At 38.8% G+C, this 13,835-nt stretch overlaps 1 protein-coding gene across 5 annotated transcripts in view; it reads right to left on the reverse strand.

Moving 5' to 3' along the window:
* The window catches only part of Diaph3 (diaphanous related formin 3), a 452,383-nt gene that overhangs the window by 104,297 nt on the left and 334,251 nt on the right, over window positions 1–13,835 (reverse strand). For 3 of the 5 annotated variants that reach the window (XM_087912260.1, XM_087912258.1, XM_087912262.1), the window contains one exon: window positions 13,670–13,732. The exons of 1 other annotated variant lie outside the window; for it this stretch is intronic. In XM_087912260.1, coding sequence (XP_087768386.1) covers window positions 13,670–13,732 — 63 coding nt within the window. The remainder of the gene's footprint in view (window positions 1–13,669; window positions 13,733–13,835) is intronic. One more of the 5 variants, XM_087912259.1, reaches the window with a different exon arrangement.

Here is a 13,835-nt window from a genome sequence, read left to right on the forward strand (position 1 = left end):
AATCATATGCCAGGATCAATCCAACTATTTGGATCTGAACTAGCCTCTAAGCTGCCTGTGGGAAAGAGCTTGTTCCCAGTGTGGCCCTGCTGGAATAGGGGAGGAGGTAGATGTCTTGGGAGGTGAGGTCTACCTTAAGTCACCAGAGAGATGTTTTTAAAAGTGATCGTCGTGAGGCCAAAGCCTTTTCTCTTTTCTGTGTTCTGATGACAATGTGATCAGTTTGCTCCACCATGTATTCCTGCATGTGCCTCAACAAAGTCAATACACGCTGACCAACAGCCAAAATAAACTTTTTTCCTTAATAAATTTATTATTTTAAGATTTTCTACTGTAACAGAAAGGGGACTTAAAAAATTAAATGCACTAGTTGAGATTTCAAATCACCAACTATTTGACTCTCAAGAGTGATTCCAGCTACGATCACTAGCAATAGTGGAGAGAGTGCCTGAACTGGTATTCCCCTGTAATCATATCGGTGACTACCCAACTGTCCTCATAGAGCCTTCATCCAGTAACTCCATGTAAACAGATACAGAGATCCACAGCCAAGTACCAGGCCGAGCTCCAGGAGTTCAGTTGAAGAGAGAGGGAGGAGGGAAAATACGAACAAGGTGGGTCAAGGTCATGAAGAAGAAATCTACAGGCGTGGCTGAACCAAGCTCCTGCGAACTCACAAACTCTAGACCGACAGCTGTGGAGCCTGCATAGGACCGAACTAGGCCCCCTGCACGTGGGCAACAGTTGTGCAGCTTTGTCTGTTTGAAGGGCCCCTGTCAGTGGAACCAGGATTGATCCCTGGAGCCCATTCCCTACGGTGGAACGCCTTGCTCAATCTTGATGCAGTGGGGGAGGGGCACAGTCCTGTCTCAACTTAATGTGCCAGGCTTTGCTGATTCCCCATGGGAGACCTCTTGGAGGAGTGGATGGGGGATGGGTTGGATACTTTTTATATGGACAACAATCTTGAAAACTGGTTTCTCTATCTTTGGCTACTTACATTTAATGAAGGAAAATAAAATAGATGAAATATCAAAGTAAAGCTAAAGGTGTCCCAGCAATAAGCACTTTAGCTGCAAGTGCCATTTTCTTCAAGAGCTCAGATAATGTAGTTGGGGCATGCCTGGAAGAAACCCAGCGACATTCAGGTCCCCACTATTCCTGCTCTAATGCCATCCACAGATGCGACACAAGTACAAAGCAATGCCAAACCACACATTCATGTGTGATGCTCCAAAAGGTTTCATTATTTCCCTAAATGATCACAAATTTTAAATAAAAATACCCTCTAAAACTGTAATGACTCTTGTGGGTCTGTGTGCTAATCCCTCTCCATCTGCTCACGGCCACCAGAGTTCTGTGTCATGTGTGGAGTTTGTCAGAGCCTTTCGGCCATGGAGGACAGGCTGCCCTTGGTTACAGGGTCTGAGAAGCACCCTGCCTGCATCTTTTCCTCTCAGCCCTCACACGGAACTCTTGCTACACAAGCAGTCATCTTCTTTCCCCCCAGACTATCAGTGCAAAAATTATCTTCTGTCTTCCTGATTGATTTTCTTCCACATTCCCTAGAGGTTACACATCATCCTTCACGATCTTTTCCTCCCACACTTCCAGGAAGAGAGTTTATATCCTAGTTTTCAGGGGAAATCAATATGATATGTGAGACCTCTGAACTCTCCTCTATAAACAGCTACTTCCACTTCTAGTGCAACATCCTCCCTTTGTACTGCCCAAGGCCTATCAGCCCTCACGGCTAAGTCGTCAGGAGCTTCACCCTTGCTATTGAATCTCAACTTCTTACCTTCATAGCATCTTTGCTTCTCACTATAAAGGCAGTACAAAGCAGGCAATACTTGCCGCAGAAAGGGCGACTCTCAGGCATACACACCTCTCCAATCCTAACTATTAGTCTTTACACGCACCCCCTTATACGTTTTCCTCTTCCGACCACTTAGGTGGCATGGTTCTACTTCCATTGTCCTGCCAGTCCTATCTTTGTGCCCTTCTATACAGCCCACCTACTACTCATTCAGTCTTGCTGATATGACCTTTGGGGCTGTGGTGACTGTTCTTTCTCTTGGCTTCTATGGACAGGAAAGGTAGATTCAATGACACTACTCCTCCTCTGGTTTCTTTCCTTACCTATTACATCTAAACGGCATTGAGCTTGCACACACACCTTCTTGCCAGTGGGACTGAGAGCACAGTGCTAAACTCTAAACTCACCCAGCGAGCCTGCTCTACAGTCCCACTCTTCCAATGGGTCTTCAGTGTTTAACCCAACAACTGTAGATCTGCTAGATATTTAACATATTCTCACATTTTTTTTACTATGCCAATGAAAATTTAGTCTTTAAACAGCAAATCAGTATAACAAAACAACTTCCTCTAAGTTTTACATACAAAATTATCAATCTGTAATATCCGTAATTTGTTTCCTGTTGGTTGTATACGGGCACTGTTTTAAACCAGGGCATCTGCAATCACGACCTGAGAAACCTTCTGAGAAGGGTCTATTAATATTCCCTTCTATATGGGATCATCAGTCTGACTGAGAGCTCCTTCCAACAGTTTCTTTGGTCTGTGAATGCTCTATCTGGGATAGAAATTTCTCTAAATCTCCTCAGAAAAAGTAATGAAATAGTAATCAAACAAAATCAATAACTATTGCATTGTGAGAAATTTGGTAAAATCAATAGATCGTTTCATATCCAAAGGGGGGAAAATCCAAATTTAACAGTTAAATGAAAGTAGAGTTCAGAGACTCTCTAACATCTATTCATAGACTCCTTATAAGCCACATTTTGAACCTTATTACAAGAAAAAGGAGGGATTTGGAATGGGCCAAATTTTTAAGAGATTACCATAATCACAGCCCACTATGGAACACAAACAGAAGAGACATGTTAATCACGACAGCAATCTCAGGGAAGTCAAGGACATTATTTTCCTTATACAATGGTTGCTCATTTTCTTTTCACTCAATTTAGTCCAGGCTTTAGCATACATTTGTGAATGCTCATTACTCGAGACACATTTGCTGTTTCCTGCATAAATGGCCTTTGAAAACAATTTGAAATCTTCACTACTTGAGAGTTTTCTGGGCTGCTCATGCTTAAGAGTCTGCCTGATAATGACTATGACAAAAGGTTGCCCTGCCCTGACTATAAAATTAGAGAAGAAAGGCCTTTGCTGTCTCCCCAGTGCATCCCTGCTTTGGCAGGGGCCCTGCTGGTGTGATTCTTCTTCTTCTGCTTGACTCCATAGTAAATATAAGAGACTGATATTTGAACAAAATCTGAAAAGCACCCAAATTGGTTTATGTTCCTGGACTTAAAAAAAAAACTTAAAATATCTAATTTTTTGACAGTTACAAGTAACATTTAATTCTGCTTGAAAGCCCAAGCATAAAGGTGTCAAAAACAATTAGCATTTTAATAGCTCCCTTTCTTAGGTTATTAAGCAGGCACAAGTTCATCAGCAAGAGAACAAAAAATCTTCTCAAGCAAATAAGCCAATAATACTTAGTGAAATCATACAATTTCACTACATTGTTCCTTATGCTCTTTCTTATATTAAATAAAAGAAATAGAAGTGGATGTTGTCACCATCTACCACTCTTGGCAGGGACTCTTTTCCTGTTGGGCTCCTTGCTTTTAAAGAAGCCAATAGATAGTTAGCACTCAGTAGACACCCCTGAAAATCTTTTGTGATTTCCTAATTCTACCCCAGGCCACATTCTTGCTGCTGAAGGAAAGGAAAGGTAGAGCAGTAAGGGGACCCACGACTGTGTGGATTAGGGCTAAGGGTGGCTGTAGATGGAAGTTTTTGATGAACAGACACAAACCCTGACTTGTATGTCTCCCTTTGAGCTATTTTGCAGTGAAATATGCTAATCCAAAGATATTTAACTGGCTCCACATTTAATTCTGACTTCAAATCTTGAAGAGTGGCGGAGCAGCTGTGCCTAGAGGCAATACAATCTTATTTCTATAAAAATCTCTCAAAGCTCCATATATAAGTGGGAGTGTAAAAATAGATAATCAAATCCAAATTAAGGCTATTAAGAACTGATTTACTGTAAAGATAATATAGCAAAATTTTGTTTAGGTTATGGATGTTCACTAAAAATGTGTAATACTTGTTTGCCTAAAATTTTGATTATGTTTTATCTTATTTTGTCACAGTTAAATAGTTTTATCATTAGGGTTTTTAATCGCATATAGTTTGTAAAAATCTTTACTGATTACTCTCTATCCATTTAACTGGGGAAAAAAAATACTACTGTACCTCTTAATGAAAAGAAAAACCAACTAAGTAGGATGCAATCAAATCACATGCAGATGCACCATGAGGGGGTGACTCAACAATCACATTTGTAGCCTCTGTCACAAAAGGAAGAAAAATACCCAAGGATGATAGGATCTGCAATACTTGGAAAAACACTAGCAACAGGGGTGTATCCTAGGTGACAGAGAAAACAAACAGTTAAGGAAAGAAAACAGGATCACTGAGCCCTTACAACTGTTTAAACCTTCATGTTGTCTGTGATCAAGTTCTGCAGACAAGCACTACTGGCCAGCTCCTAGGGGATCCTCCTCCTTGCACGTTTCCTGCCATTCTCTCTCTTCTTTCTCATTCTCCACCGTGTCTACTTCTCCTGGGTTTCTTCTTTTGTTATAAAGGTTCATCATTAGACAACTCATTGGCTTATAAAAGACTAGCACTGTCCCAGGGCCAACTCTTTCTTCCCGTCTTAGAATACCCAGTGACACTTCCCCTCCCTTGCCCAGTTCACCGAAAGGACCTTCTGAATGCTTCCCTTCCTCCTTTCCCTGTTCTTTCAGTTCTATGTTCACTATTCAAATATGATATGAGTCCAAATCCCTTGGCCTGGCAACAAATTCTCAATGTTGCTCTTCTCTATGTGACCCTTTACTTTCAACCAACCAGATAATTCATGAACCCCTAATTCAGAATATAAGCTTTTCATTAAAAATGCTTTTAAATTTTTATTATGCTTTGAAAGAGTAACTTGATATCTTCTCTAGGTTTGGACTTAATCGCTTGTTTCCATCAGCAGATATAATCTTTCCTTCATTTTAATGCTAAACATTCACGACTACATTAGGAAAGGGTTTAAAAGGACCCTGAGCCTCCTTCTCAGGGAAAATCCAATCAAGACTATATTCTACCTTTCACATGTGATCCAACAGCCTTTCAAGTTCAGACCAGTGGTGGTCAAATATCTCCTTATGATGAAAAACAACATTTAAGGGAGGAGAAGAGGTTACTTGTACTCACCGTGAGGGCATGAGCACTTGGTATATTAAATTTCACTTATTAGGGAGCATTCAGAGACTTGATTATGCTCCTAAGTAAGCATTAGTTGTTCCATTCTAGCCTACACATGACAAAGTCTATTCATGTGACATGTTCTTTTTTTAACATCTATGCTCTGACCAGCAATCCAGCAGGGTACTGGGCTATTACAGAGAATAACACAGGCATCCCTGACTCCACTCTACAGAACCCATGGAAGGCAGGTACTGAAAGGAATGTGGTAAGAACCATGTTGACATCCTAGAGGAAGGTAGAATGTTAACAGAAACCATAGATCCTCAGGTTCATCGGGGTTCAGAGGGGCCCTGCTGAGAAGGTGCACACACTGCTGCTAGGGTGCACCCTGCTTTCAGGCTCTGCATTATTTCTGTTTTCACTTGGAAACCACACCTGAAATGCTGAAGCTAAGTCTGAGTTAATCTTTCTGACATTCTGTACTCGTCAAAATTTTGTATATGTACCCTAGCATGTAGCAAATGAACAGAAATTACTACCAGTTGATCACGAACTAGACTGACTAGGTGTTTTTGATTTATCCATTCTTTCTTTCTCTTGAAGAAAGAACCTTGAACTTGCATACTACCTTAGTCTCTTGAGTGCTAGCTGGTTTTATTTATTTATTTATTTATTTGTTTTATTTTTTGTCAACTCCATACAAGTGAGAGTCATATGGTATGAGAGACCCTCAAATCAGTGACTGCATCACCCAGACTAGTCTGCAGCCAAGTCTGTGGTGGCATCTTCATAGTTAATGAATGATACTCATTTTGGGAAGTACCACTCATGGGCAGGAGGTCTTGGGATATACAAGCCACCTGTGCAGATTGGGAGAGATGGCTCAGAGGTTAAGAGCATTGACTGTTTTTCCAGAACTCCTGAGTTCAATTCCCAGCAGCCATATGGTGGCTCACAGCTATCTATAATGAGACCCGATACCCTCTTCTTGTGTGCAGGCAAACATGCAGACAGAACACTATATACATAATAAATAAATAAGTAAATAAATAAATAGATAAATAAATCTTTTTAAAAAGGCAATCTGTGCAAGCCATGGAAGGCAAACCAGTAAGAAGGGTCCACCATGGCTGCTGCTTCAGTGCCCACTTCCAGGGGCTCTGCCCTTCCTTGAATCCCTGCCCTTATTTTTCTTCATGATGGTCTATAAACTGGAAGATGATTAAACCCTCCCCCAAACATAAGTTGCTTTTGGTCATAGTTTTTATCACAGTGACAGAAAAAGAAACTAATAGAAAATGGTACCAGAGAGTAGGCAATTACTGTAACAAATTTGACTGTGTTGTTTTGTGGAAGATTGTGGAAGTAGTCAGAACTTGGGGCTGGAAAAGTGGTTAAGTGCTCAGCACTCCATGGGTTATTCTGTAGGAGTCTGGAAGATAAGAAAGAGTACTGATAGAAACTTAGATGGGGGCCTGGCTTTTGAAGTTTCAAAGCCTTCTAAAAACTTTATAGGAGTCATTGATGTGATAATTTGAATTCTGAATTTGTGACTTCTGGTCAGCCTGGGTTGAATAAATGTTTGTGATTTCCCAGAGACCAGCCCCCTGATGTAAAACTTAGGCTTTACTCTGACAATTGATGCCGGCGCTGAATGAAATTTTAAAATGTTTACAGTTTTTTAAAGATTGCGTAACTTTTAAAATCTTTTATATTGTAATATTAACAGGAGTTCCTGGGGACAAGCAAGAAAGGAAATGTTATGGGTTAACAGAGATATATTTGAGTGTAAAGTTGACAAGGGGTCAATTGCATTGGTTCGCTTTTTGTCAACGTGGCATAGGCTAAAGTCATCTTGAGAAAAGAGAACCTTAAATGAGGGAGTGGTTCCATTAGATTGGCCTGTGGGCAGGTTTTTAGCGGAATTTTCCTTACTAAGTATTGTCATGGGGGCCCAGCCTACTGCGGGTAGTACCACAGCTGTGTGGGTGGTCCCGAGGTACGTGGAAAGCAAGCTGAGCAAGCTCTGGAGAGCAAGCCAATAAGCAGCTTTGCTCCAGGGTCTCTACTTCTGACTCCAGATTTTTGCTTTTACTTCCTGTCCCAACTTCCATGTGTTGATCTATAAACTACGAGAAGAAATAAATCCTTTCCTTACCACGTTACTTTTGGTCATGGTTTTTATTACAGCAATAGAAAGCAATCCAAGAGAGTGCTAGAATTACAGGTGCGTACCTGCACCACTAAGCCAACCTTTAAGTATCAGTCATCTATTGCATAAGACTCCCAACCACCACTTCAATGTCTTGAACATACTAAGTAAGCACTCTGTCACTGACCGAGCTATAGTCATGGCCCTAGAGTATGAATCCAAAGTGCTAAAGGAACACTTAATATAGTTTTTTTTAATAAATAGTGGACTATCAAGGATAAATAATTCAATTTCAGCCTAGGATTTCAAAGCCAAAGCGAAAGAAAGACAACAGTAAAAGATGTCACCCAAACATCTTTGGTAGAGATCTGCACAGGATAAGGGATAGATTGCTGGCCATACGTCAGATTTCACTGATGTTGATGGCCACCGGAGAAAGAATTCTTTATATCAGGAGGTCAAATGTATACTGAGGTATTTTAGTGCAAAAGTCCTAAGGATATTTAGTTATTTCTCTTAAATTCCAAAATAAGAGATGCGCTATGCATATAAAGATAAATTACAAGGTTTAAAACTATGGCTTTAAGATGATATAAACAATACAGAGTCAATAAAAGATACGACAACAAAAATTTAAAATAGTAGCTAATAAGATTAAATTTGTGGCTTTATAAATGTGTGCGTATTAGGGTTTTCTAGAGGAGCAGAACTTATAGAATAAATCTCTCTCTATACATAGAAGGGATTTATCAGAATGACTTACAGGCTGTAGTTCAGCTAATCCAACAATGGCTGGCTGCGAATAGCATGTCCAAGAATTCAGTAGTTGCTCAGTCAACAAGTCTAGATAGCTCAGTTGGTTTTCAGCATATGCTGGAATCCTGAAGAAGTAGGCTCTAATGCCAGGTGAGGGCAAGGAGGCAAAGAGCAAAAATTGTCCTTCTATGGTCTTACAGAAGATTGTGTAGGCCAGAATAGATTTGAACCTAAAGGTGTGCCTTCCTGCCTCAAGATCCAGATTAGAATCTTCATTTTTGAAATTAAGCAAAAATCTCTCACAGGTGTGCTCTCAAAATCTGGGTTTTAGTTACAGATGTGGTCAAGCTCACAACCAAGAATAGCCATCATAAGTCAACTAATACACAACAATATTCCCCGATGTTGTGATTAATTTCCAAATGAAAACAATAACCAGGTCATAATGATGCCTATACAGGACATAACTATCCGATATATAATCACAATCTAATTATATACTTAACCAGGTCATAATTATGTCTAACATGATATCCCTTGTAAAGCTACAAATACATAAGTTTAGAATAGGTGGCAATGTTCAGAAGATTATTTTAGTATCTCAAACTTAAATATGATAACCATCAATATTCTCAAGTGATATTGCACCACACAATAAAGCAATTGAGGAAAGCAAACATAAATATGTGCACAAATGCATTGTTAAAATATGACAGAAATACTTATGTCAATTAAAATTCTCTTTTCAGTACCTGGCCATGTGGCAACAGCTGGTTGTTGTAACTATTTTTCTCTCCTATCTGCCTTGTATTTCCTACGGCTTTGGCAAGTACCACAGTAGGTCCTGAGTCATACCTTCATTCTTAATGGGTCTGTGCCCCTTTGCATCCTATCTGGATCAGGCTGTTTTGGTTCCCGTTGACTTCAATCATATGACATGGTAGCACCAAGAGACACCCCAAAGGATCTCTAACTCCAGACATAATATCTCTTACCTCCATTGTGGAGAAACAATCTAATTTCCCCACAGTAATCTGCATCTTTGACCCTTCCAAACACTGTTACTCCTTTCTTAGCCTGTTGGTTTATCATCATTAGAAGCCCAAAGTGTCCAGGGGAAAGTCTGAGCTTCCAGTTCAATGGGATGTTTGTTGTGGCTCCTAGAAGGAACACTGCTATCTCTGGAACCAAAATCTCTAGGCCAGCAGAACTAAAGGTTACAGGAACAGGAAGTAAAAATTTTCTTAGTGGGTCATTAGGAGTGATGATGAGTGGAACTATTTTCTTTTACATCCCTTGATTTCTGGACATGTGGATTACGGATATAGAAAAAACTGTACCTTATATTGAACTCTGATTTAAAGCAAATACCACCTTCTAGATAACACTGGCTCAGTCCTCCAGGCTGCTAATTGGAATTGGGGCTGTAAATGTGTTTTCAAAAGGCCATTCCACCTTCTGAAGCCAGCTGCTTTAGGATGGTGGAGACATGGTGAGACCAGTGGATTGTAAAATCGTGTACCTTTTGCTACACTTCCCTGGCTATAAATTGTATTCCTAGGTCAGAAGCAATTCTGTGTGGATACCATGATGGTAGATAAGGCATTCTCTAAGTCCATGGATAGTGGCTTTGGTGGAACATTATGTGCAGGAAAGGCAACTCCTCAACCAGAATAGATAACCACTCCAGTGAGTACAAAGTGTTGCCGTTTCCACGGAGGAAGTGGTCTTATCTAGTCAACTTGTCACAAAGTCACTGGCTAGTCACACAGGAAATAGTGCCACCCGTGTCTGGGGCTCAGTGTTGGTCTCTCTTGTTGCCTCAGCAGCAACTGTAGCCAAGTCAGCCTCATTTAGTGAAAGTCCATTTGCATAATCCAAATCTCTGTAACCATGGCCACTTTGGGCAATGAAAGGATTGGCCGGGGAAAGAGGACAACTGCTCATGACTTGGTCATTCTATCTACTTGATTACTGAACTCCTCAGCTGAAGACACCTTTTGACGAGCACTGAGGTGGGACACAAGTGTCTTCACATCTTTTGCCAATTTGGAAAGATCTATCTGACTTTTAATCCAGATGTCTTTCTCACCAATTTTTGAATCAGCAAGTCCATTTCTTCACAGTGATTCCTCAGGATTGCAGCATATACTGAAAACTAGCTGAGACATCTAGACTTGTGGACTGAGAAACTAATGGATTTTTAGACTTTCCGTTCACAGTCAGTCATTGTTGAATTAGTTGGACTGCTGCCTGTAAGTAATTTCAATGAATTCCATCTATAACTCTATCTATCTATCTATCTATCTATCTATCTATCTATCTATCTATCTATCTATCTATCTATCTATCTATCTACAGAGAGAGTTTGGAACAACCGCTATGGTTTTAAAAATACATTAACAAGAAATAGTCATTAAAATATATGAAGACAAAAGTATAAAACAGCAGCTAATGAGATTAAATTTGTGACTTAGTACATATGAGTGTATATACGTATTTGTGGCTTGATACATGTTTATATATATGTAATTTAAATATATGTTTATATATAACCCACATCTTGTATGATATTTATAAATGGTATTCATTTGTTAACCTAAGGTAGATGTTTCCACAGTGGTTTTATTAAAAGAAATGAAAGTGGCCACCATTCCTGAAGAATGCTTTTGGGAAGCTGAAGGCTAGCAAAACAGTGCTATCTAGTGGTTACATCTGTGAACAAAAGGCAAAGCACACCAGAGGCTGCAGAGCCTCCTGGAGATGGAGTCTAGGCAGCTTTATCTTCTGCTACAAGTGATAGCAGGTCCTACATGGGAAGGAACAAACACTGGTCACACAGTTCTTTCCAAGGTGATATGGAAAACAGGCTTTGAACTTGGACTCTGATGTCATGGAGAAAAGACTCAATTTGGGAAGAATGTCTTTAAGGAGGCTACTAGATTTGTTTCATTTTTGATTACTTTCAACTATGACATGGAAACAAGGATGTTGAGAAGTAAACAGGCTACACAGAGAGCATTCTGGCTATAGAAAGTAACTCAGTTTATTCTATATTATTTATAATAATGTGAATAGGCTATGAAACTTAAAACAATTACAAATAATCTTATAAATAAAAAATAAGTTATGATGTCAACTTCAACAAATATACTTGCAGAAAATTTAAATATCTGGCATTATTGCAAAACATATAGAAACAAATTAAAAAGTTAAAAAGATTCAATGTTGCATTGCTATCACAGATCAGTTATAGTATTAATATTTTTAATGAAGTACACAAAGTACCTTTGGAAAGAATACAAGTAACTCTAAAATATCATTTTATTCTACAAATAGTCCTGGTCCTCTGGACTTTTCAATATCAACCCTAAAAAGGTTTATATTCATGTGCATTGTTCTTAGGATAAGTTTGGTCATTTAGACTCATTTCCCTTGGACAGAAATGTAAAGGAGAAACAATAAACGTCAGTCCAAAATTGCTAAACAGAACTTAATTGGTTATATGAATATTAGGAAAAGGAATTTTTGATTGTTGTGGTGCATTTCTTTTGGCTGCTGTGTAATCTCCTAGCTTAATTATCACAATAGCCCAAGCATTAAGATAGTACATATTAGCATTCTAAGAATGCAATGTTCAGCAGCTTTTCTATAATGAACAGAAATACCACAGTTTATAAGCAGCCACAGCTGAGCAGTTACACCCAAACATTTATTAACATTACAGTCACAGAAGGACTCAGTTCCCCAAGGCTGGTGTGCAAAGGTGCCTAACATAGCTTTTGCCTTCATAGCATCTGAAATACATATTTTAAATTATCCTTATAATGCTGTCATAGTAACCACCATAGTAAAATAATCACAAAGCTTAGTGGTTTTATTTCTTTTTTCTTTTTCATGATTTACAATGGGAGCTGAGTTGTAACTATAAAAGTTACACAATAGCCAAAGGAGGTATGCCCTCCTTTTTTCTAATACTAAATACTAATTTCTAATAATAAATTGTCTTTAGTGGTTTTATATTGCTATCTATTATTTCTTCTTCATATTTTTAACCAAGTAGAAATAAATACAAATGACCAAACTTATCTTTAAAAATAATGTGCAAAAACAAAAAACTTTTATTAGTTGAAAATTCTCGAGTGCCTATATGTGATTAAAAAGAAGTGTGGTAGGAATTAGAGAACTTAATTATGGTCACAGGGCTGTCAGGAGCTCTGTCCTCCGGAGATATCTTCAGCCTTTGTGGATTTCCGTTCACTTTTCTGCTAAAGAAAATCATCTCTAAAGTTCAGGTTCTCAACATGCTCTATACTTTATAATTCTGCAAGCCATGATGGAGTAAGATCACAAGCTAAGACTTGGAATGACATAATACCCATAATGAACCTTGCTTGCTCCATTTTCTCTTGCCATTGTTAGAACAGGAAAGACAAATCAAAAGCCAAAGCATACTTTAAAAAGTTGAAAGACCTATTTAAAATTCTGCTATAGATTTCATCTTTCTGGTCATTTCTTCAGCATTTACTAAAATACTATGACTACATAACTACTAGGCAATCATTAAACCCCTGTGGGTTTTTTTTTTCTTTTTCTTTACCTCCTTGAGATTAGTTAGAAGCATGGCATACACTTCCTCAGTCACATCTTAATACTTATAGAAAATCACTCAAGAAAGCTTCAAATAAAATTTGTCCGGTATTTTTTTTTTTTTTGTCAAATTCAGCAAACTTTGATGACAAGCTCACTGTGAGCCAACAGGACTCACAAAAGATCAACATGGTTTTGACTACATATGGTAAGCAGGATCCAATTAACAGAGAACTTGACAGAACAGAAACTAAATGAATTAGATCAAGTCTGTGTACGGTGGACTCCCAAATAGAGGACAGGGAAAATGCAGGTGAGTGGGCAACATTCATTTGGGATCCAAGTCTGTGGTAAACATGAGAGATGAAGGCAGTTCAGTTTACAACTGTGGTCATCCCATTGTAACAGTATATGCAGCTGATCAGTACTGATGGTTTGTCCAAAATGAATGTGGAAGTATTTGTCACTGCACTGACAGATAAGGCAGGGGAATGGATACAGGTTTCAGGACTTCACATGTGTCTTGATGCACAGTGAATCCACTACTTAAAAGCAGTTACCACAAAATCACATTGCTTTAAAACGGTGCGCTGGATGACACTGTTCAGAAATGTGCAAATGTAACCTCTAACAACACTCTTGACAAAACATCTACTTGCAACCTTATTAGAAAAACTGAAGCAACAACTCAAAGCAATAATGCAGCATGGAAAGGTTGAGCCCAATCTCAGAGCAAAGATACACACCTGCACAGTTTTACTATCTTACTTATCCTGGAACCTGAGAACTCCAATAGCATCAGAGCAAAACTCATAGACCAACAGGATAAAAGCAGATAAGAATAACATGCAATTTATGCATAAAGTTTATTACCATGGTTACAAACTTTGAGAACAGGCCTCTGAGACATTGGACTGAGACTCTGCCGAATATCTGCTGAGAGAGAGAGAGAGAGAGAGAGAGAAATTTAATATAGACGCATGTTCAACTTAAGAAGTAAAAGAGTATTACATGAGTTTTCCAAGCTTAGGTATTCTTA

Source organism: Myodes glareolus, chromosome 12, assembly GCF_982192425.1.
Source record: "Myodes glareolus chromosome 12, mMyoGla1.1, whole genome shotgun sequence".
NCBI lineage: Eukaryota > Metazoa > Chordata > Mammalia > Rodentia > Cricetidae > Myodes > Myodes glareolus.